Below are 21,697 nucleotides of genomic sequence, written 5' to 3'. Positions count from 1 at the left end.
ATTATTATTTTTTCATTACGTTACCATAGAAACAGCATTTGATCATTCTTTCTCTAATATCTAATATATTTTTAAAGTATTTTATTTACAAAAATGCCTTCGCGGTGTTTTGTTCCGTCTTGTAAAAAGCGTCGGTATTGTGGTCGCGAAAATGCGTAATTTTTCAGGTATTAAATGTTTGTTTATGATTGGCGAGTTTCATCAAAACGGCCGGTTATTTAAACTGAATTCAATTTGATTTGCAAACGTCGGATGACTATTTGATAAATATTCTTTCACTTGAGTAAAGGGGATATTATCGTTTGTTATAAAGATTGTTGATGATAGTAAAAACAAATCCATTTCGGAATGATTCGGGAATTTAATATAAAGGATCTAGGAAAGTTCGGTGCAGGAAAATTGGCTGCCGGAAAATGCGTCGCCGGAAAATTTGGTGTTAGGAATATTCGCTGCCCAATATTAGGTGCAGTTAAAGCGGAAAAGAACGAGTTCTAAAAAGTGGAAAGGTGAGGTAGATTTTGTTAAATTACTACAATTTTCATCTTACTTAATTTTAATTAAATTAATAGGTCACTTGGCAATGCGATATGAAGAAAATATGCAAGTGTCGAGTTCATACCATGGATGGAATTATTACACGTACCGTAGGTGAACATACACACGCGCCATATTTGGCCAAAATTGAAGCTCAATTTGCATACGTTGAGATGAAAAAAAAAAGGTTGTTGAGACCCAGGCTTCTAATCATAAAACGTTGGGCGATGTCGTGTTAGAGATGAGTGAATTGGCACATCTTCCACGCAGGCAAAACCTTATAAGAACTTTAAAGTATAAATTACGAAATTCCCTTCTTGTTATTAATTTATCTTTTAAACTTTATTTTCAGGAATAGGAAGTCAAAAGCCCATAAAGAACGTGCATTACCAACTTCGTTGGATCAAATACAGATACCAAACGAGTTCAAAATAACACCAACTGGGACACTTTTCCTTCTTCACGACTCCGGGGCCAGCGATAAAGAACGAATCCTCATATTTGGTGGAGATACAACTTTAAATGCCCTTAAAACTCAACTCATTGGTTTGGTGACGGTACTTTTAAAGTGTCTCCTCTTTTGTTTTTCCAACGATTCAGTTGTGGCATGTATTTTTATTCTTATGGTGAACAAGAAGAAAAACACTTATAAACGTGTCTTTTGTGAAATCCGCAACTTAATTCCTTCAGCGACTCCGCAAATAATGATGATGGATTTCGAAATGGCTTCAATTAAAGCGTTTCAAGAAATTTCTGAAAGCATTGCAAAGGGAAGAGGCTATTTCGGTAACGAGGAGAATACCGCCTACAAGATAAGTTATGAACGTTTGCAAAGATTGGTAAACCGATTTGAATACACGTCGTGTGTCGAAATTTTTCTACGTGGTGTGGCACACCATGTTTCTTTTGGAAATTTTATAAATAAAGTTTTTAGAAATTGTGAAATATGAATTTTTTTGAGACACCAAGTTTTCCGTGCACCGAATTTTCTCCACACAGACTTTTCGCAGCACCGAATATTCCGGCAGCCAATTTTCCAGCACCGAACTTTCCGCATCCCAATATAAATGATGTTAGAAACAACGATATTTCAAGTCCAGAAGATAAAATACAATTTTATTTAAATAAACCCCAAGTAGTTATACTGTATAAGCCATTGGTTTTGTTTTGTGTTTATTATACATAATTTTAAAACCAGTAGCGTAGCCAGGATTTGGTTTTGGGGAAGGTACACAAAAAAAAAGCTCGTGTTCGAAGAAAAAAAGATCATTTTCACCCAAACAAAATTCAAAAAAATAAAAAAATTTATTTCCGCCAAAAAAAATTGCATCGTGTTCAACACTGAAATCTGCATACTTTGGCGCAAAAAAAAATAAAAAAAAACTGGAGTACCAATTGTAAAATTTTGCCGAATTTTTAGCTTTTCGGGTAACATTGAATGTTCTAGTCTACTCATAACATATCCATGGATATGTTATGTAAAAAATATTTTTAATACGTTCCTAGTAATGAGTCACGATTTAATATCCATTTGTGACTTTTGATAATATATTTTTGCAAAATTATTCCAATTTAAGTAATTTTGCATACCTACCGTACGACGATGCTCTCCCCCCCTCACAGGGGGTGACCAGATTGGTCAACCACTGTGAGAGTTCGGGGAGGAGGCTGATCATAGGTTGCGATGCTAATGCGCACCACGAAATCTGGGGCAGCTCAGACTGCAACCAGCGTGGTAACGACTTAATGGAATATCTGGTTAGTACCAGACTTCACATTTTGAATAAGAACAATGTACCAACTTTTGTTACTTCTAACAGAAGTGAGGTCATTGTACAGTAAATGTCGCAGATAAAATCAAGAACTGACATGTGTCTAACGAACCGTCTTTGTCGGATCACAGACACATTTGCTTTAATATTCTGGTCAAACCTGTATGGGCTTGTACCGCTATTCATAACCCTAGGGGCACAGATTGGTCCGGTTACAGGAAAGACTTAAGCTTCTTCCTTAAGGGTGATAAGCCACGGCCGTCATCGGTGTTGGATTTTGATTTGGCTGTTGAACGCGTTCAACAGTCCATTATCGACTCCTATCACCGCAACTGTCCGGCAAAGCCTGCCAACCGGCCAAGGCTAGTGCCCTGGTGGAACAACGAGATTGGCAGGCTGCGCAAAGAAACTCGTAGGCTCTTTAATAGGGCCAAGAAGGGGGGTGATTGGGATGCCTATAAACGCACCCTCACCACCTACCACAAGTCTATCCGCGATGCCTAAAAGGCTTCATGGAGAGACTTCTGTGAGAACATAGCGGATGTTCCCAGTACGGCCAAATTAATGAAAATTTTGGCACACGATAATACTAAGCATCTTGACACCATTAAGTTGAAAGATGGTAGTTTTTCCACATATGTTAGATGTACACTTTCCGGACTCTAAGCTCACTAGCAATGGTAACACTGACACTCGCCCTTTGAGGATCAATCGAACCAGAAGGGAAGACTGGGCAGTGGCGAATAAGGTCGTCACGCATTCTAGACTTATGTGGGCTGTAAAGTCATTTAAACCCTATAAGTCCCCCGGACCGGATGGTATTTTTCTTATCCTCTTACAGGAGGGCGTTGATATTCTATGCCCTCTGCTGCTGAGAATCTACAGAGCTTGTATTGCTCTAGGGCATTTACCTAGCACCTGGAAGCTTTCTCAAGCAATCTTCATACCCAAGCCTGGTAAATCTGATTACCTGGAAGCTAAGGCATTTAGGCCAATTAGTCTTACCTCTTTTCTCCTAAAAATTCTGGAGAAAATGGTGGTCGGCTGCGCAGCATGCCTATCGGAAGGGCAGGTCTACTGAGAGCGCCCTGCATGGTATCAGCAGCTGCCTGGAAAAAGCAATTGAGCACAAGGAAATTGCGCTATCAGTTTTTCTTGATATTGAGGGAGCCTTTGATAAGGTCTCCAGCGCAGTTATACTTAAGGCTGCGAAAAGGTTTGGTATCAATGACACATTGTGCCTTTGGATCAAATCTATGTTAACTGACCGGAAAGTGACATCCTCCTTGCTGGGTGACTCCCTTATGGTCTCCACCAGTCGTGGTTGCCCACAGGGGGGGGGGTCATTCTCCCCTTCTGTGGTGCCTGGTGGTGGATGAACTCGTTCGGAGGTTCAACAGGGGAGGATGCCGTTGTTTCGGTTACGCTGATGATATTGCTATCATCATTACTGGGAAACTCCCGGTAACGGTGAAGGACGTAATGAGGAGGGCCCTAGCATCAGTTGAGAGCTGGTGCAGGGAGGTCAACCTCATGGTTAATCCTAATAAAACTGTCTTGGTTCCTTTTACTCGTAAAAGGATAAAAGGCATGTTTGGGGGTATTTCCTTATTTGGAAAGGACGTAGTGGAGAGTACCGAGGTGAAGTACCTCGGGGTCATCCTGGATAGCAAACTAACATGGAAACCACACCTTGACTACATAGTCAAGAAGGGCAAAATGTTATTTTGGAGAACTAGAAGTGCAGTTAGCAAGACCTGGGGCTTTAGCCCCAGGGCTGTGTACTGGCTGTACACCATGATCATCAGACCTATCCTGTCTTATGCAGCTGTGGTCTGGTGGCCAAGGGTTACTTTAAGGACTGTGCAGTTTGATCTGCGCACTCTGCAAAGGCTGGCTTGTGTCGGCATTACAGGAGCCATGAAAACAGCCCCAGCGGTTCTCTGGAAATACTCCTGAATATGCTTCCTCTCCACATTTTTATTGAGGAAGCTGCCCTTTTAGGTGCCTATAGGCTTAAACAAAATGGCTGGTGGAAGGCTAATAATTGGGAGCATAGCCACACCAAGCTCTTTCGATTTTAACAATGGGTTCTGATCTGATGGTTACCAAACTTCACTTTGGTAAACCTTTTGAGGTCAACTTTCCTAGCCGTGCGGAGTGGAGTAACTTGACCCTCGGCACCAGAGGAGAGATCGTCTGGTTCACTGATGGGTCTAAGGCCCACTATGGCACTGGTGCGGGGATGTTATTGCCTTACTTATAATTTTGGCTTTTATGAAAGCCTAGGGGTACACACTAGTGTATTCCAGGCGGAAATTTTTGCCATTTGCTCCTGTGTTGCTTACTGTTTACATCAGGGGTATCGTGGGAAGGTTATCCAGATTTATTCGGATAGCCAGGCCGCTCTTAGAGCTCTCAGCCAGTATAGTATTCTTTCTAAACTGGTTCTTAGCTGTTTAGATTTCCTCTGCGCTCTTGGGTTGCACAATAAAGTTCAACTTTGTTGGGTACCTGGGCATAAGGGGCATCTTGGGAACGAAAGGGCCGACGCCTTGGCCAAGGAAGGTGCGAGGGCTGGGTTCATTGGCCCAGAACCTGCTCACCCCATCTCCCGAGGACTTGTACGCGGCTTGATCTCCAAGTTTATGTCAGATCGTCAACTCAGACAATGGTCTGAAATTGAGGGTCAAATACAGGCCAAAGAGTTTACTCTTGGCCCTTCTAGGGAGAGAGCCAGAGAATTACTCTCGCTCTCTAGGTCCAGAATTAGGATTGTGACTGGCCTACTTACAGGCCACTGCCATCTAAACAGACATTTAACGCTTATTGGGGTCAATGATGACCCGATTTGCAGAGCTTGTCTAGCTGAGGAGGAAACTGCCTCACATGTACTCTGTAGCTGCGATTACTATGCGGCCCAGAGGTTTGAGCATTTGGGTATGCATCGGTTGGAGACGTATGACGTCTCTAATATCACGCCCGGGCAGATTTTAAGCTTTATGTCGGCAATAGGACTCATTTAAGTCACCCAGTCTGGGGATGCACAATGGACCTTAGGTCGAAGTGTTTGGCTTGCCACCCCACTCAATAATAATAATAATAAGAATTCCTAACACTAATTAACCCGTGTAAATATATATTTCGGTTTGAGCAATTAATTAATAAGACAGTTTTGAACCATTGAGGGTTATAAGTAGTTGCAAGACTTGGCCTTCTAACCTCTATTTATCTCAAAATTGATAAATTTCAATTTTTAATTTTAATAAAAAACCGCGTTTCAAAATTTCAATAAAACGCGTTTAGCGAGGAGCTCGAGACCGTTTATTTTGGTGTTTTTGGAGATATAGTTTTTAGTTATACTAGGTAGAGATGGTGCTACTGTCGTACGCCAGCCAGCGAAATGCACATGGTAAAGGTACGTTTCAAATCGGCGCGCACCGAAATATTACAAAAATCGTTCTAGTTATTTCTCTGATTTCTATAGGCGCCAGCTTCTCCGAGGTAGCAGTAGCATGCACGATTTTAAAAAACCTTTGGTAGCGCCTAAAATCTAGTCTACCCATGACGCGCTGAATATTTTCCTTGAAGTCTTGGGGGATGAAAATTATGAAGCGTAATTCGTCACCAACCCCCGATACACAGATAAAATGCATCTCACGAAAAATGAACTTTCCATTAGTGTTAAGACTTAAAGGGAGTATAACCTCAGGTATTTGGTGTGGAGCACCAACGTTTGCAGATCTAGCCGCTTCTGCCTTAGGCTAAAGAAATGTTTGGCGCCACTGTACAGGGAAATTTAAAAAATTGAAGGGGTCTTCCACAGAGATTGCTTTGCAGGTTATATTCCCTTTAATAAGAGTCAATACTACTTAGAGGTCGGCGTTTGAATAAGAAATTATACGATTGTTTATATTTATCCATAACCGAGAATTATTCAGAAATATTCGAAAAAAATGATTAATTTTGCAAGTTAAATCGTTGTTTAATCGTATAATTTATTCGTATAAAACAAAAAATACTAATTTTAATGATTAATTGAAATTTTTGCGGTTAATTTATTTGTTCCGCCGACCTCTAATACTACTCGTTACGGGTGTAGTAACCAGGGCCAAGCAAGCCGCCATCGTTACTTACAATAAGGGACTTCACATTTTGTAAAATTAACAGAATATTTTAGTGTTGTAAGTCGGAAAATTGGCCACGGAAAATGACCGAGGTCTTTTTTTCTGGAAAACTTTTCCGTATTTTTCCAAAATAAATAAAAAAAGTTTTATTCCAGGACTAGTCTAATATATTGTTTGCAAATTTAAATAAAGCGGCATTTTCGCCTCATTTTTTCGGAACTAAAAGTAAAACTAAACCTCTAGACTAGTTTAAACTGATTTACAATGTAACACTATTAATGTTTTGTAGTATGTTTACTGATATTAGACATATTATATCGATAAAAAGATAAAAACATTAAAAATTTAATTGTTTAAATTTTTTATTTTCCGATTAGAGGAAAATTTTCCGCATTTTATTTTTCCGGAAAATTAAAATTAATATTTTATCTGCTGTGTCGAGGATTGGATGACGAGTCTATAAAGCGTTGGACTTGTTGTTGTTGTTATCTTACTGAACTTCCGTAAAGCCTTCGATACGGTACCCCATGAGCTCGTTAAGTCCAAACTTAACTCATATGGCGTCAGAGGGACTACCCTCAATTGGTAGAGTGCATATGTCTGTAGCCGGAATTTAGGGTATTTCTACTTGAGTCCACCTCCGAATGATTGGGTGCGGCGTTAGGAGTTCCGCAGGTATCTGTGTTTGCCACCCTGCACTTTGCCATTGGTTACAACATCGCATTTTAACCCGGCCACCTGAATTAATGGCTTCAAAAGTCGCTTGACGACTTAGGCCTAAGGTGGTGCCTTGGGTATTAGCCTACCTAACTGATTATTACTATTATTTATAAATCAGTTCTATTCCGACCTCGACAAAATCCTCGATGCATTTCGCTGCATTAACGGGGGGGGGGGGGCGTGAATGCAGCGGAATGCACCGTTCTATCACCCCACCAGCATGGTCAACCGGCTCTTGACGCTCAGTATCTCCTGAACTGAGTAGATTTCAGCAAGTAACCTCCAAGAAATATCTAGGGGTGACTCTTACTCCGACCTTGGAGTGGAGTACCCACAGCAATCGGATTATGTCCCGGGGATTCGGGCGGCGTCATCTGGACCACTGCTCCTTAGCTTCCAAACCAGTCGGTGTCGAAACTTATGTGTTGCCAATAATGGAGAACGCCATCGAAATGGGTCAAAAGCGTGATGTGAGCTTTGCTGCCAGGGTCGTTTTTCGCGGAGTATTAGCGTTACTCGCATCCTCACAAATTTTCGGTGGGACTTTCTCATCCACACGACGTCTAAAACGCCTAACGCTGATAAACAGCGTAATACACAAAGCTAATGGTGCCTTGGTTTCTCTTTCCAAACCGCTCACTAATTGGTCTCGCACCCCTCTGGATAACCGACATGCCACCTACAAGTACTTGAAAAATTCCTGTTCGCGATAAGTTTAAGAAAGCTATTTCTACATGTTTAAACCCCACTTTGTCTTGAGCCCCGGTCAACCTACCGCTTGAAACCCAGTTACTTGGCGAGGTTATCTACATTTCATTGGTCATAAATGGCAATCAAACGAACTTAAAGAGTATCCCTCCATGGTCTGAAGCATGGGCCGCACAAAACCAACGTTACGGGATCCCACCCAATCGCACTGGACAAAATAATTTGGCGCAGCGTATAAACACTTATTGGTATAACAAAGTTTAATAAGATGGCAATTACATTGATTACAAAAGAAATTTAAGTTACATTCTTCTTGAATATATTATATTTCAATAAACGGATAGTATTTTGAAAATTAACGATACATTTTTTTTAAATGTGTCAATTATTAAGGTTTAAGTTTTAATTCGAAAAATAATGTTTATTTTTCCATGTTGAAATAGTAGAAAATACGAAGAAACCATCTGCAAAAAAATATTTACAATTTAGTTTTAGAATTTTTTTTACTAATGTAATGTAATTTTCCAATACGATATTTTTATTAAAACCTCTTTTCTCTTCATACGTTATTCCTAACAGCCTATGGCAGGAATCCATATCTCTACTTGGAGTGCTTATCGCGGCAGATTTTCGTCTCGATGTGGCTGATGGTTTTTTGACCTCACTATGTTAACTTAACAAACCACTTCGTGAGAGGGGAGCGCGCGCAGAGGGGATTTTCTCTCTCGTAGGCGGGGCCAAAGCCGTCAGAGTGATCTTACCATACGCGATACCCCAGGATAAGCATTCCAAGTAGAGGTATGGATTCCTGCCTATGGTTATATCGAACGTAACATAATACACAAAAGTACGTCAGAAAAATTATATTGCTAAATGACAGAGCGGAAAAGGAAACTTTTAACTTACTATTGCCTAGATTAAATTTAATATCTTATTTTGAGACATTGACAAAATAAAACGTGTTCTGGTCTTAAATTCGGAAATAATTATCGCTTTTAACCTCTCTTTTAATTTTCCCCCTTACGCGGCAAAAAGCGGATCTCTGAATGAAATATTTCTGGTTGGTCGGTTACCAGTTTCCCCTAGCAAACCAAACAAGCCAACTACAATTCGTACTCATGCCAACCAAGTCAACTAGGTTGGATATTCAGTGTCATTCACTTTATAAATACAATTATTCCACGAGGTTATTGCTTGTTTTCATTTTTTCAAAATGAAAAAAAAAAAAATTGCGCGTCGGATCAAAAAACAGCCCTTATAAGCAACATATAGACCGCGTTCAGTAACAGCAAACGGTTCGACCGTTGGATGCGCATTCGCTACTGTACGACCTTTTTCACTTCCGGGATTGACGTCACGTTTGCAAACGGAGAGTCAACGAAATAAGTTATTTGGTTGATAAACGCAATCGTGACGTCACAGCACATGGGAAGGCTAGTTGCAGACGACACGACAGACGATATTTTATGAAATTTACAACAATCGTAAAAAAGCGTTCAACAGACGTGGCGTCACGATTACAAACGGAGATCAACGGTTAATTCACAATTTCCTTTCCGTTGAGCGTCACTGAACGCGGCCCTAAAGAGTACCTTCCTCGTCCAGGCTCTATGTATTAATACTTCCTTCCTAGTGAATCGCTGAAGCGTTTATCATAGCAAAAGTAAATAGGAGGAAAGTTCTTTTACTTGAATCGCCTAGCGCGGTTATCTATTTGAGGGTAAGATATTAGGAGGGAAATTTGCGCCCATTTAAGTGTCTCGATCCTGCTGAGGCACGTGTTTCATTTAACTGTCTTAGATTAAAATATAAACTTCCGGTTCCGGGAATAGTGATCTAGTGAATTTCTGAGAGGGGCCACATATTTATATTAAAAGGGCCACATATTTATAATTAAGAGGCCACATATTTGAATTTACGAATTTTCTTTATCTCTAGAAATTGGTTTTATTGCCATGAAAAAATCTTTCAAATTTGGTTGAGAGACAATCCCTTGTTGGTTCTTAACGAGTTTAGTAAAATAAAAAGAGAATAGTGCAATTTATACTTTTAGTTAAATTTTCAAATTTTGAAATATGTATACGTTATAAGAGACATTTGGGAGGGCGAGCCACAAAATTATAAGGAGTCACTATTAACTAAAGTTGTAAGGGCCACAAAATTATAAGGGGTCACTATTAACTAAAGTTGTAAGGGCCACAAAATTATAAGGGGTCACTATTCACTAAAGTTGTAAGGGCCACAAAATTCTTAGAGGCCACAAAACAATTAGCCCACCCGTGACAAAACCTTAGCGCCGTTACTGATGGGTGCCCAAGTTTTCAAGTTTAAAAATCACAATTTTAACGACTGAGAGCCACTCGCTATTTTTTATGGCAAAATGTTAGTATATTCCTGTATTAAATATTTTGAAGGTCAACATCGCAATTTTGAAGGTCAAGACCGTTTAATGTCCCTACGAGCACCTGTTAAATAGATTCCATGATAGACTTATCTTAGAACTAGTCCTCTCTCTAATAATAATAATAATAATAATAATAATAATAATAAACTAGGCTAATACCCAAGGCATCACTTTAGGCCAAGTCATCTAGCGACTTTTAATGCCTTTAAACAGATGACCGGGTTACAATGCGTAGGAGGGTGGTTGCAAGCCCTTCATATATATACAGGGTGTTAACTAAAAAACGATACAGAGCTAATTACTCAAAATGTGTTTTATGTAATAATTTGAAATTTGCAGGTTACATAGAGAGTGCAGGGGGACAAATGACAATGGAAATTTCAATGACCTTGAACCAGGTCTTCAAGGTCATTCAAATTTTACCTCGAGAACCGTTAGGATTAGAAGAATGGTTCCAATTAAAAATGTGTTCTACGTTTAATTTTAAGTCTAACCAGCTTTGACCCGATCTAATTTGACCAATGGGAAGCCGAGCAATGTAAGACCAAACACCATAAGGTCGTGTGTGATATTCTAATCATGACACGACATTTAAGGGCTTATAAATTCAAAACTACCAGATCTAACGGATCAAAATAGTCGTGACACTCTAAACTGAGTGGGGGAGTTAGAAATTTGTAGCTTATGATGACCTTGAAACATTAGTTCAAGGTCATAAATTTTTTATCTCGAGAACCATTAGGATTAGGAGAATGGTTCCAATTAGAAAAATGCCCGCCAAGGTTTTTAAGTCAAATTACCTTTTACCCGAGGTAAATAAACCAATAAGACTCCAAAATAAACGTTAAATAATTGATTTAAGACGTACCAAGTATTTTTATTAACTTTTTTGAGTTTAAATGTTTTAAACACAAAATAATCTAACTAGTAATTGAAATAAATTGAATGACCTTGAACTAATTAAGGTCATTACGAACTCTCCCCCTCAGTTTAGAGTGTTACGACTATTTTCATCCGTTAAATCTGGTAGTTTTCGATTTATAAGCCCTTAAATGTCGTGTTATGATTAGAATATCACACACGACCTTATGGTTTTTGGTCTAACATTTCTCGGCTTCCCATTGGTCAAATTAGATCGGGTCAAAGCTGGTTAGACTTAAAATTAAACGTAGAACACATTGAAATTTCCATTGTCATTTGTCCCCCTGCACCCTCTATGTAACCTGCAAATTTCAAATTCTTACATAAAACACATTTTGAGTAATTAGCTCTGTATCGTTTTTTAGTTAACACCCTGTATAAGTACATAGTGTACAACTTACGTCGTTTGACACGCGCTAAATTTCGACCCGAAATGCGCCCATTGAAAACTGTTTTTATTCCCATCGCCTAGATTGATACTTTTCTCAAAAAATATATACTTCTGGTCATACCAAAAGCAACAGAAGAAGTAAAAAGAGGAAGTGGGAGAAGGGGCTAAAAATGCTTCTTCAAAATTGGAAATTTTCTCCACTCCAGCGCTGCCGGGTGAGGCGTTTTACAACGTATGTTTATGGACGAGTAAATGGAAGAGAGAAAATCGCTCCAGACCATACACTATATATATCGTTGCTAGTACTATTCCGTCTAGTAGGCTACGTAGTCTATTATAAGACTAGCTCCCAGTAAATATTTTAAAGGGCGCAAAGGTAGAGTTTCCACACTTTTGGGTCTTATGCCGCTTTTGGTCAAAATTATGTCTATTACGTTACTTTACAAAATTTGCCAGTGTGATAATGATAAAGACAGTAACTACGCCATTCACAGGGTTGCGACGAATTTTTCTCTTTCAAATTAACTGACATTTCAAAGTTTTCCGCCATGCTATTAAACATCATTTTCCCAAGCCAAATTACCCACTTATATTGGAAAATGTTAAGTTTAAAAACTTTCTACGTGGCTATCATAAATACTGACTTTAAGTAGCATTATTACACCACTTATCAGAAACATAACTTTTGAATTATTTATTAAAATTTCTCGATTTTTGTTTACTAATTCGTAAAATTCCCTGCCTTTTTACTAGTTCTTAAAATTTATCGAAATTTTTTTAGTTTGTAAAATTCCGTACTTTTTACTAGTTTCTAAAATTTCCTGATTTTTTTTCTAGTTCTTAAAATTTCCCAACTTTTAGTAGTTTTCTAAATTTTCAGACTTTTTAACTACATTTTTTTAAACTCCCTGACTTTTTACTAGTTATTTAAGTTCCCAGAAGTTTTTACTTTTTTTAAATTCCCAGATTTCTTTAATAGTTCTTAAAATTCCCAGATTTCTTTAATAGTTCTTAAAATTCCCAGATTTCTTTAATAGTTCTTAAAATTCCCAGATTTCTTTAATAGTTCTTAAAATTCCCAGATTTCTTTAATAGTTCTTAAAATTCCCAGACTTTTTTACAAGATTTTTAAATTCCCAGACTTTTTTACAAGATTTTTAAATTCCCCGACTTTTTTACTCATTCTAAATTCCCCCGACTTTTTAAATAGATCTTCTAGGTACGGTGGAAATCAAATGTATGATATTCTGTTGCAGTGGCGGACGTGCGTTAACATTTTCGACGCGTCTAGTTCTAGTAGGATTCGACCTGACCAACTGTAGAAATTTATTTTAGAAAAAATATTCATTTATTTCATTTTTATTGTAACTTTAAAGTCTGTGTGTGAAAAATATTCCCGTTAAAGAAAAAATATGTTCCTATCTCTTTAAAGCCCCCAATTTTATGTTTGTTTTTCGATCGTACCACTCCCAGTTCGGGTCCACAGGGACCACAGTTTAGAATATCAGGGTGTTAAAATCGTTAGCGTTGTGAAAGGCAGGAAGCCCCGATCTACTGGCTCTGAGAGGTTTCTTTTTTGTAAGAGAGAGAGGAAACGTGTTTACGCGGTAGAACGAGAGAAGCAAGCGAGAGTGTAACATTCAAAATATTTGTTTCGTCTTTTTCCTTAAAATAAAGTGTTATGTTTATGTGTTTTAACTAATATCTATAAGTTCTCAGAGAAAACAACGTTAAGAACCAAAGTTCGCAGATAAAATAAAAGAGCCAATTAATGTTCAAAACATTAAAGGGAATATAACCTGCAAAGCAATCTTTATGGAAGACCCCTTCTTTTTTTTTCCGTAATATCCCTGTACAGTGGCGCCAAACATTTTTAAAGCCAAAGGCCAGGGCTGCAAATGTTAGTGTTCCACACTAAATACCTGAGGTTATATTCCCTTTAAACCAACAATAACATTCCTCATGAAGTTTTGATAAAAATGGTGGATTCTTACCTAATCTTGACGGTTAAAACTGATATTTATCGCAGCAGGGTCGACCTTCTTATCGCTTCTTCTTCCACATTGTTGACCACCAATAGGAGCGCCACACTCTTTGCAGCGAGAAACCAGCGTGGGCCCAGCACAGTCCGCGATGCCATAAACGTGACCATTGAGACAGGTATACCAACGTCCTTGCTCAAAGTTAATTGCTTCGACAAATTGCAGTCTCTCATCTTGGCTGATTGACCGTACCAATCCGTCGCTCAGCTTCATCAATTCCTTCTTCTTCGATTCGAAATCTTTCAAATGCTTTTCCGTGAATGCTTTGCGTCGGAGCAGTTCAGCCATGACCGAATCGAAGAGATACTGAAACTGAGGACTTCCGCTTAATCGCGTTTTGCCGAAGTCTTTCAGAATATTGACCATGTTTTGCAACCTCATAGTCTCCAAGCGCAAATCAATCAGAAATTGAGCGCTTACACCGACAAAGTTCTCCAATCTTTGACTAATGTTTTCCATAAACACTTTGCTATAAGCTTCGATATCTTTTTTAAATCGACTGAGCGGCTCTTCCTCTATTTCAACGTTGTTTTCACGAAGCCCTACCATTACCTTTAGGACAGCGCTCAAAATAGTCAAAACATTATCAATCGACGTTAAGGTGTACGAATCTAAAACTTTTTCACTGTCAGTCAGCTTCCTTCGAAACAGGTCGGCGCAAATTTCGAAGTGATTGTGTTCGACGAGTCTTTGTGTCGGTATTTCTTTCAAGAAAGTTTCAACTTTAGATTTCAGATTCTTTTGAAAATGAACATTTTTGGTAATTTTATCGCAAACTTTAGCTTTAGCTAATTTTATTTTAGCTAGAGACCCTTTAACTTCGTCTCCGAATCTTAAATTATTTCGTATGGGTGTTTGGCAAATAGGGCACGCTAAAACCTTTATAACCCCGGCGTTAGCTTTGGATTGGAAGTTAAACCATTTAGTTAGCCCTTGTAGCTCCAGGACGTGTTTGCAATCCTGTAACTGAATAAATCTCGCGTTCGGGTGGCCTTCGTGACCGAAAACCATTTCCTGAAGCTCGTCTTTGTCGCATGAACGACACAAGCAGGGACAAGGTTCGCCGCACATTCCGACGCATTTATGGCCGCAAAGGAGATCTCGCTTGCAAAATTTATTGCACGGAGGTCGGTTACAAAGTTCTCCGCAATTGGTCGTGCATTTGAAGTGTTTACATGCCCATTGACATTTTTCTCGACACGGCGGGCCAGGCATCCCGCATTGTTCCCCGCGTTTCTTGTGCGGGCATTTATTATCGCAACGCTTCGTACAGGGACGACAGCCGGCCGAGCAGGGGTCTTTGCAACGGTGACCACACACTAGAATCTTTTGACAATCTTTGTTGCAAAGAATGTGCAGACGCCCTTGATAACATCTTCCGCATGTTCCTAAGCAATGGTGGCCGCATTCCAATTGGGCAACGCATTTTACCCGACAGGACTGTTGCAATATACTTATATCTTTCGATTTTTCGCAAGTCGTTCTTATATGATGTCCGCAGGGTAGAGTAACGCGGATCTTTTCATTACATATACTGGGACAGGGTTTTCGACATAAGTCTCTGCAACGGTGACCACAAGCCAAACTTCGTGGACACCTTTCTACGCACGCCAGTTTCATTTTAATATCGTCTTCCGAATATGAACATTTTATTCTTATTTCATGTCCACAAGGCCCGGGTTTATCCACCATAACGATACAATCTCCACAATGTTTCCAACATTCTTTCCAGCATTTGTGCCCGCAAGTCAACATTTTCTTACACGGTTTGCTACATATATAGGCCTTTTCATTTTTGTAACACGGAAGATTGACTTCGTGATTACATTGAGGTATTGTCTTTAAAACCATTACGTCGCATACTTTATTACAATCTTCTCCACAAGCTTCCGTGCATTGGTGTCCGCATTTCAAAAATTTCGGGCACGGAATTGGACATTTTGTTACGTGGCAAGGTAGATTGACTTCGTGATTACATTGAGGTATTGTCTTTAAAACCATTACGTAACATACATTATTACAATCTTCTCCACAAACTTCCGTGCATTGGTGTCCGCATTTCAAAATTTTCGGGCACGGAATGGGACATTTTGTTACGTGGCAAGGTAGATTGACTTCGTGAAGACATTCTGGTATTGTCTTTTGAACCATTATCGTACAAGGTTCACATTTTTGGTAACACCGATTTCGACATTTGTGTTGATATTCGCAATTTTTCTGAATTCGCTCGCAAGGCTTTTGGCATTTAAACTTGGTGTGTTCTCTATCTAATGGATGACACTTCTTGTCACAAACGTGTCCGCAAAGAAGTCTAAAATCACACGGCAAAGCGCATCCTCCGTAAGGAGCTTTTTCGAAATCGAAGGCGTTCGTCATAGGCACAACATGGCCGTGCACTTTGCAGCAAAGGTTTAAGGCTGGACCAATCGCGTCAGATTTGGAGAGTTCCTGCGTTATGTTCGCCCAAAGCGGACTTCCTTGAGAAAACGAATCGAAATTTCCGATACAAAACAGGCCTTTTTTGGCTCGAGACAAAGCGACGCAAACACGGTTGTCCGTTTTCAGGAAACCGATGACGCCCCGCTCGTTACTTCGAACGAAAGACAACAAAATGATGTCGTTTTCCTCTCCTTGAAAATTGTCGACGACAGAGGCGCGAACCTTTTCCAGTGGTCCAGTCAGTAAGCGTTTCAATGTGAAAAGTTGACCTACATACGTTGTTAAGATTGTAACTTGCGACGGTCGATAACCTTGTTGGAGTATGTATCGGCAAAGGGAAACTAGAAACTGACCTTCGTGCGTGTTAACGCGGGTGGTGCTTTCGTTGTCCGTCAGCTCGAAATGCCGGTGATTGACGAAGAAGACGCTCTTCTCGAAGCCCAAAATACCTTCGTACTGGTGAACGGACGTGTGATCTTCCAGTTTGTCGTAGATGTGCGGTACCAGGAGCCTCGAGATGGCGGGTTTCATGCGGTGTTGAATGCCCAATCTGACGAAAGGAAAGCCGTTCTTGATGAGCCTCTCGAAGAGGGAAATCTCCAAATGATACTTCTTGGCCAATTCGTAAACGACTGGATTCGGACGGAGTTGTTGGTGATCGCCGATGAGAATGACGTGCTCCGTGTACTTGCTCAGAGAACTGACAATCTGAGCTTCCAGAACTTCGGCGGCTTCTTCGACTATTACGATTTTTGATTTTATATTTTGTACCAAGTGGCGATATTTGGCGGCGCCAGTGGTGGTCATGCCAATGACCAAAGCCGATTTCGCTACAATAACCTCTTCTTCATTTTTAAACTCCTGGAATATAACCAGTTTCCTTTCGTAATCCTTCTTTAGCTTATCAATTTTCTTAGTTTCATTTAGAACAAAATGATCGAGCCATGTTTTGTACAAGCGCCAACGGTCCTCCATTTTTAGACTCCAGATATTTCGGATGCGAAGAAGTTCCTTCCTGGACAAAACCCTGATTTTTCCTAATTGTGACTTAAGATTTTTGAGTTTTTGCTTATTATCTCCTTGCGTTTGCCATTCAGGAGAGCCATTGTGTTTATTATTTTGGTCGTCGGATTCCGTCCTATTGAGGTGGATAACATGTACGCTCTCATGTTCTTCAGCGTCTTCCATCCTTTGATTCAGGATATAGCCTATGTCGGCTGCGTACACGTTCGTGATGTGCATTGGTGCCGCGAGGTCATTTATTTTGGCGCTCAAATCTATTTGATCAGCGTTGCTTTGATTTGATTTTGGATTTACATGTACAGCGGGAATATTAGGGATTTCAGATGACTTTCCGTCGAGCCAATACTTCAATAACTTTCCCTCATCTTCCTCCGACAGCTGATAGGACTTTGGAGCGTGTACATAGAAACTGTTAGACAGGGCGCCACCAATTTCGTTTTTCAAGACGATTTCTGACATGACGTCTCGTTCGCAAGACTGGATCATCCGTTGTTTCTTTTCAATATTGGTTATAATTTCCTTTAGTTCCGTTTTCATATCCTTGAAGTTACTTCCCATGTAATTACTAGCGATTTTCCGTTTCAAACATTTCATTTGGAAAGGTTTCAGTGCGTCACTCTCGCTGCGGCCACCCATTCGAACTATTTTGTCGGTTAGCTTCAAGACGCCTTCGAGAAACTGGTCGAGCGCGTGGTTGGTATAGCAGACGATCAAAATTGGATTTTTATCTCCGTTGTGTTTTTCTGTGTTCCAGCTACTTTGATTATGAAGTAAAACTTCCATAATTTTAAGACCAACGTGGGTTTTTCCGGTTCCAGGTGGTCCTTGAATAATTGAAAGTTTTTGAGTTAATGCCGATTTCATGCTTTTGTTGGGCTAATTGGAAGTTTGAGATCTTGGGCTGTGTTCCAACTGGCTTTGGGCTCTGATTCGTTTTACCACGATCGCTTGATTTGGCTGGCGGACAACGACCGCTCCTTTTACCTCGATTTCTTTCCGTCTGGTGCAACCCTAGACTCAGAAATAAATAAAACCAGGGGTTTAATATAAACTTCTGATAAAACTTAGTTGCTGGTCCCAGCACTTGTGAACCTTCTTTCCATGCAGAAGATTTGCCATTTTAAAGCTCAGAACATCGGCTTAGCAGACAAAAATTTAACAGTTAAATGAGCTTCTGGCATTGGTCACTAAAAAGGCTAATTACAACTGCAGTGACACTACCGTCCTACACATTTTAGCCCGGCCACCTGGTATACAACTTACAAGACAGTTTGGACTTTAGATTAATATGGTTGTAACTAAGTTTAGCTGGTTTTTAGTTCATTTTAATTCATAACAAGAATCATTACAGGTACTAAGAATATGGGGCAATAGCCTCTGTTACAACCCTCGTATACTTAGTAGTGAAAGTTCTTCTGCAACTGTAATCCGAAAACAGAAACATAGACGGTGATCGTCTGTGAGAAAGAGTGTCACAAAAAATCACAAGCAGAAGAACTTTCACTACAATTGTGAAAGAATAGACCAATTACACCATATTTCCATAGCAGTTAACGGGTAATAGATCTAATATTGGATCTGGAACGGTTATTACCTGGATCGGTCTGTTCCTTGGCGTCATTGTTGGAACTCTGACCGTTTGGCGACGTTTGTTTTATCGTCTTGGAATTGACGGTCGATGTTGTACTTGGTTCTCGGGTTTTTTCTCCAGAAAGCGTTTCATGCTTTTGTTGGGCTAATTGGAAGTTTGAGATCTTAGGCTGTGTTCCAACTGGCCTTGGGCTCTGATTCTTTTTACCACGATCGCTTTGTTTTGCTGGCGGACAACGACCATTCCTTTTACCTCCTCGATTTCTTTCCGTCTGGTCCGACCCTAGACACAGAAATAAATAAAACTTAGTTCTTAGTCCTAGCACTTGATGAACTTCTTGCCAAGTAGTAGATTTGCCATTTAAAAGCACAAAACATCGGCTTAGCAGACAGAAATTCAGCAGTTAAATGAGATTTTCGTATTGGTCACTAAAAAGGCTAGTTACAACTGCAGTGACACTATCTTCCAACGCGGTGTAGCCCGACCACCTGGTGCACAGCTTACAAGTCAGTTTGGAATTCAGAATATTATAGTACGGTAACCAAGTTTAGCTTATTATTTCATTTTAATTTTTAACAAGAATTAATACAGGTACCTAAGAAAATGGGACCAACTAGCCTCTGTTACAACCCTCGTATACTTCGTAGCCAAAGTTCTTCTGCTTTGTAATCCGAAAACAGAAACATATCGTCTGTGAGAAACAGTGTGAGAAATAAGGCTTTATCACAGGCCAATCGCCAGTTTAAAAATTAGCTGGGCCAGTTTAAAAATTAAATGCTTGGGGTATTAGTGGCCCTTGCGACCACTTAATTAATTCAAAGTTTTTTCCCTTTAAGATTTTAGTTCATTAAAAAAATTATCTATTAATCCCTAAAACTGTTTGGTCTTTCCTTCTATGCTGTGTGCTTGGCCTTGCGTCAATTGTGTGTATGGGTGGGTCAAGAATAGATAATTTGACCATAAATTATGAAAGCCTGATTTTGAAGGTTGAAAATGGTGAGTGGTCAGTGGCCAGTTTTTTAATTAAACTACCTAGGCTCTACTGGCCACAGGTCCATTTTAAAAAAGTTTCTTATTTCTCAGCCTGGTGAGAAAGTGTCAGAAACTGAAAAGCAGACGAACTTTCACTACAATTGTGAAAGAATAGACCAATTACACTATTTCCATAGCAGTTAACGGGTAATAGATCTAATATTGGATGTGGAACAGTCATTACCCGGATCGGTCTGTTCCTTGGCGTCATTGTTGGAACTTGATCCGTTTGGCGACGTTCGTTTTATCGTCTTGGAATTGACGGTGGATGTAGTACTTGGTTTTCGAGTTCTTTCTGCAATTGTTACCTCTGCATGGTGTTCTCGCGCCATTTCGAAGCTAGAGTGCTGTGTTGCATTTGGTCTCTTTCTACCACGATCGCATGGTGTTGCTGACGGCCAACCACCTCTATTTCTTTCCATGTTTCCCAACCCTGTACACGGAAATAACAAATTAAAACTTTGTTCACCTGTTCATTTAAAAGAAACCGATAACTCCTAGACCTGCCCCAAATGAAATAAATCTACTTTATTATTTATTTCCTGTAACAGGCCATCCCAAATATTTTATCTCCTATTATGGTAATAAGCGTCTGTACAAACCATAAGCTAATCGGCTAAAAATATGGCAGTCATCCCGTTCATTATATAATAGCATCGGCCATTTTTTAAGATGGAGTCTGATTGGTATCAAACATTGGAGAATTCATAGGATTACCATAGGTACTATAATAACCACGTTCCATATTCATTGCCCCTCGTTTTTTTTATTCGTCCTGATAGGTTTAAACGATACGTTAGTGTTTAGCTAATGTTTAGCCGGTTGTTCGTGTGCTGTACAAGATTGCTGTTATAACTGTTCTAAAGAGATTACGTAACTGATAACAGGTAAACTAAATTCGTTATTAAACTAAAAGCAGCATTTGTACATAAAATGATTAGGAATCCACTTATTGTACAATAGACCTTTCTATAAATTCCTAGCTAAACAGGCCAAACACTCTCACCAACAACACGTAGCGCGATTTCAGTTGGACTTGCAAACTTATTTATTCTTCGGTTTAAAAAATTCTGCTTATGTTTAGTCTTATTTAATTGGTATTTTGTGAGGCGTCATCCAAAAAGTCTGTTTTCAAAATATAGCTTAGATCATAGAAATCTCATAGGTAACTAGAATGCTGCCGTGTAACTGGCAAATGGGCCAAACGCCGTGGCAGACGATAGCCAGATCTCAGCCAATCAGAGCTCAAAGAGTGGTTCTGCCAAGAATTTAATGTCACCAGAGAGAATGACGTCACCTATCTCCCGCTATAGTAGCGGATCCAAGGAGGATTATTATCCTCCTTGGCGGAACCACTCTACGGCCTCTCATTGGCTGAAGGTTCAAGGCGAACTGGCGTCAAACTCGGCCGTAGGCGGCAGCATTCTAGTTACCTATGAGATTTCTATGGCTTAGATAGCCTACATGAAGATGGTATATTTCAAAATATAGTAAGTCCTTAACTGCACTATTTACAAAATCAATGAGATATAGTTAATTAACTATTTATAACGGTTTGTATAAAATATAACCGTTAAATGAGTAGCAATTTGATCAAAAATCTACTATTTATCCAGACAACTAGGTTTACAGGTTTGCCAGATATTGCTTTTTTGAGCCTCCCGGGTTTATGAAAAATCAGACCAAACCTTCTGCCTCTCTATACACAAAAGTAAATAACCACTTAAGTAGTATTTTATAGAATGGTCTATTGAAGTTTTATTTAAAACTCGGCGACTAGGGTTCCGCGGAACTATTTGGGGGGGGGGGATATAAAGTGCTAATAACTCATAGGGCTTAAATTTGTAGCACATAAAACGTATGCTGTTTATTTAGGTTTTATTTTAATGCTATCCATTTTTGTAGTAATTTTAGTTGTAAATATATCCCGTTTTCTTGCGAGCTTAAGCATTTTTAGTTTAGTCTCACATTTTATTCAATTTGTCGCGAGTCC

The 21,697-nt window shown here is 39.5% G+C and overlaps 3 protein-coding genes across 3 annotated transcripts; 1 reads left to right on the top strand and 2 right to left on the bottom strand.

The window, feature by feature from the left end:
* The first annotated feature begins 481 nt into the window (after positions 1-481).
* Positions 482-1,605, top strand: LOC149959088 (uncharacterized). The gene is made up of 4 exons (XM_090167342.1): positions 482-506; positions 570-648; positions 887-1,373; positions 1,534-1,605. The coding sequence occupies exons 2-4, from the start codon at positions 581-583 to the stop codon at positions 1,603-1,605; spliced, it is 627 nt and encodes a 208-aa protein (XP_090023468.1). The 5' UTR covers positions 482-506; positions 570-580.
* A 6,602-nt stretch (positions 1,606-8,207) lies between these two features.
* LOC149959087 (NFX1-type zinc finger-containing protein 1-like) lies at positions 8,208-14,730 on the bottom strand. Its single transcript, XM_090165142.1, has 2 exons — positions 13,572-14,730; positions 8,208-8,325 (listed from the first exon to the last, which is right to left on the bottom strand). The coding sequence occupies exon 1, from the start codon at positions 14,688-14,690 to the stop codon at positions 13,572-13,574; it is 1,119 nt and encodes a 372-aa protein (XP_090021268.1). The 5' UTR covers positions 14,691-14,730; the 3' UTR covers positions 8,208-8,325.
* On the bottom strand, positions 14,701-17,945 carry LOC149959086 (NFX1-type zinc finger-containing protein 1-like). Its single transcript, XM_090167341.1, has 2 exons — positions 14,795-17,945; positions 14,701-14,723 (listed from the first exon to the last, which is right to left on the bottom strand). The coding sequence occupies exons 1-2, from the start codon at positions 17,943-17,945 to the stop codon at positions 14,701-14,703; spliced, it is 3,174 nt and encodes a 1,057-aa protein (XP_090023467.1).
* Between the last annotated feature and the right edge of the window lie 3,752 nt (positions 17,946-21,697).

Source organism: Leiobunum rupestre, chromosome 2, assembly GCF_980474605.1.
Source record: "Leiobunum rupestre chromosome 2, qqLeiRupe1.1.hap1, whole genome shotgun sequence".
Lineage (NCBI taxonomy): Eukaryota > Metazoa > Arthropoda > Arachnida > Opiliones > Sclerosomatidae > Leiobunum > Leiobunum rupestre.
The sequence above is the reverse complement of the archived record's forward strand: the minus strand, read 5'-3'. Positions and strand labels throughout refer to the sequence as shown.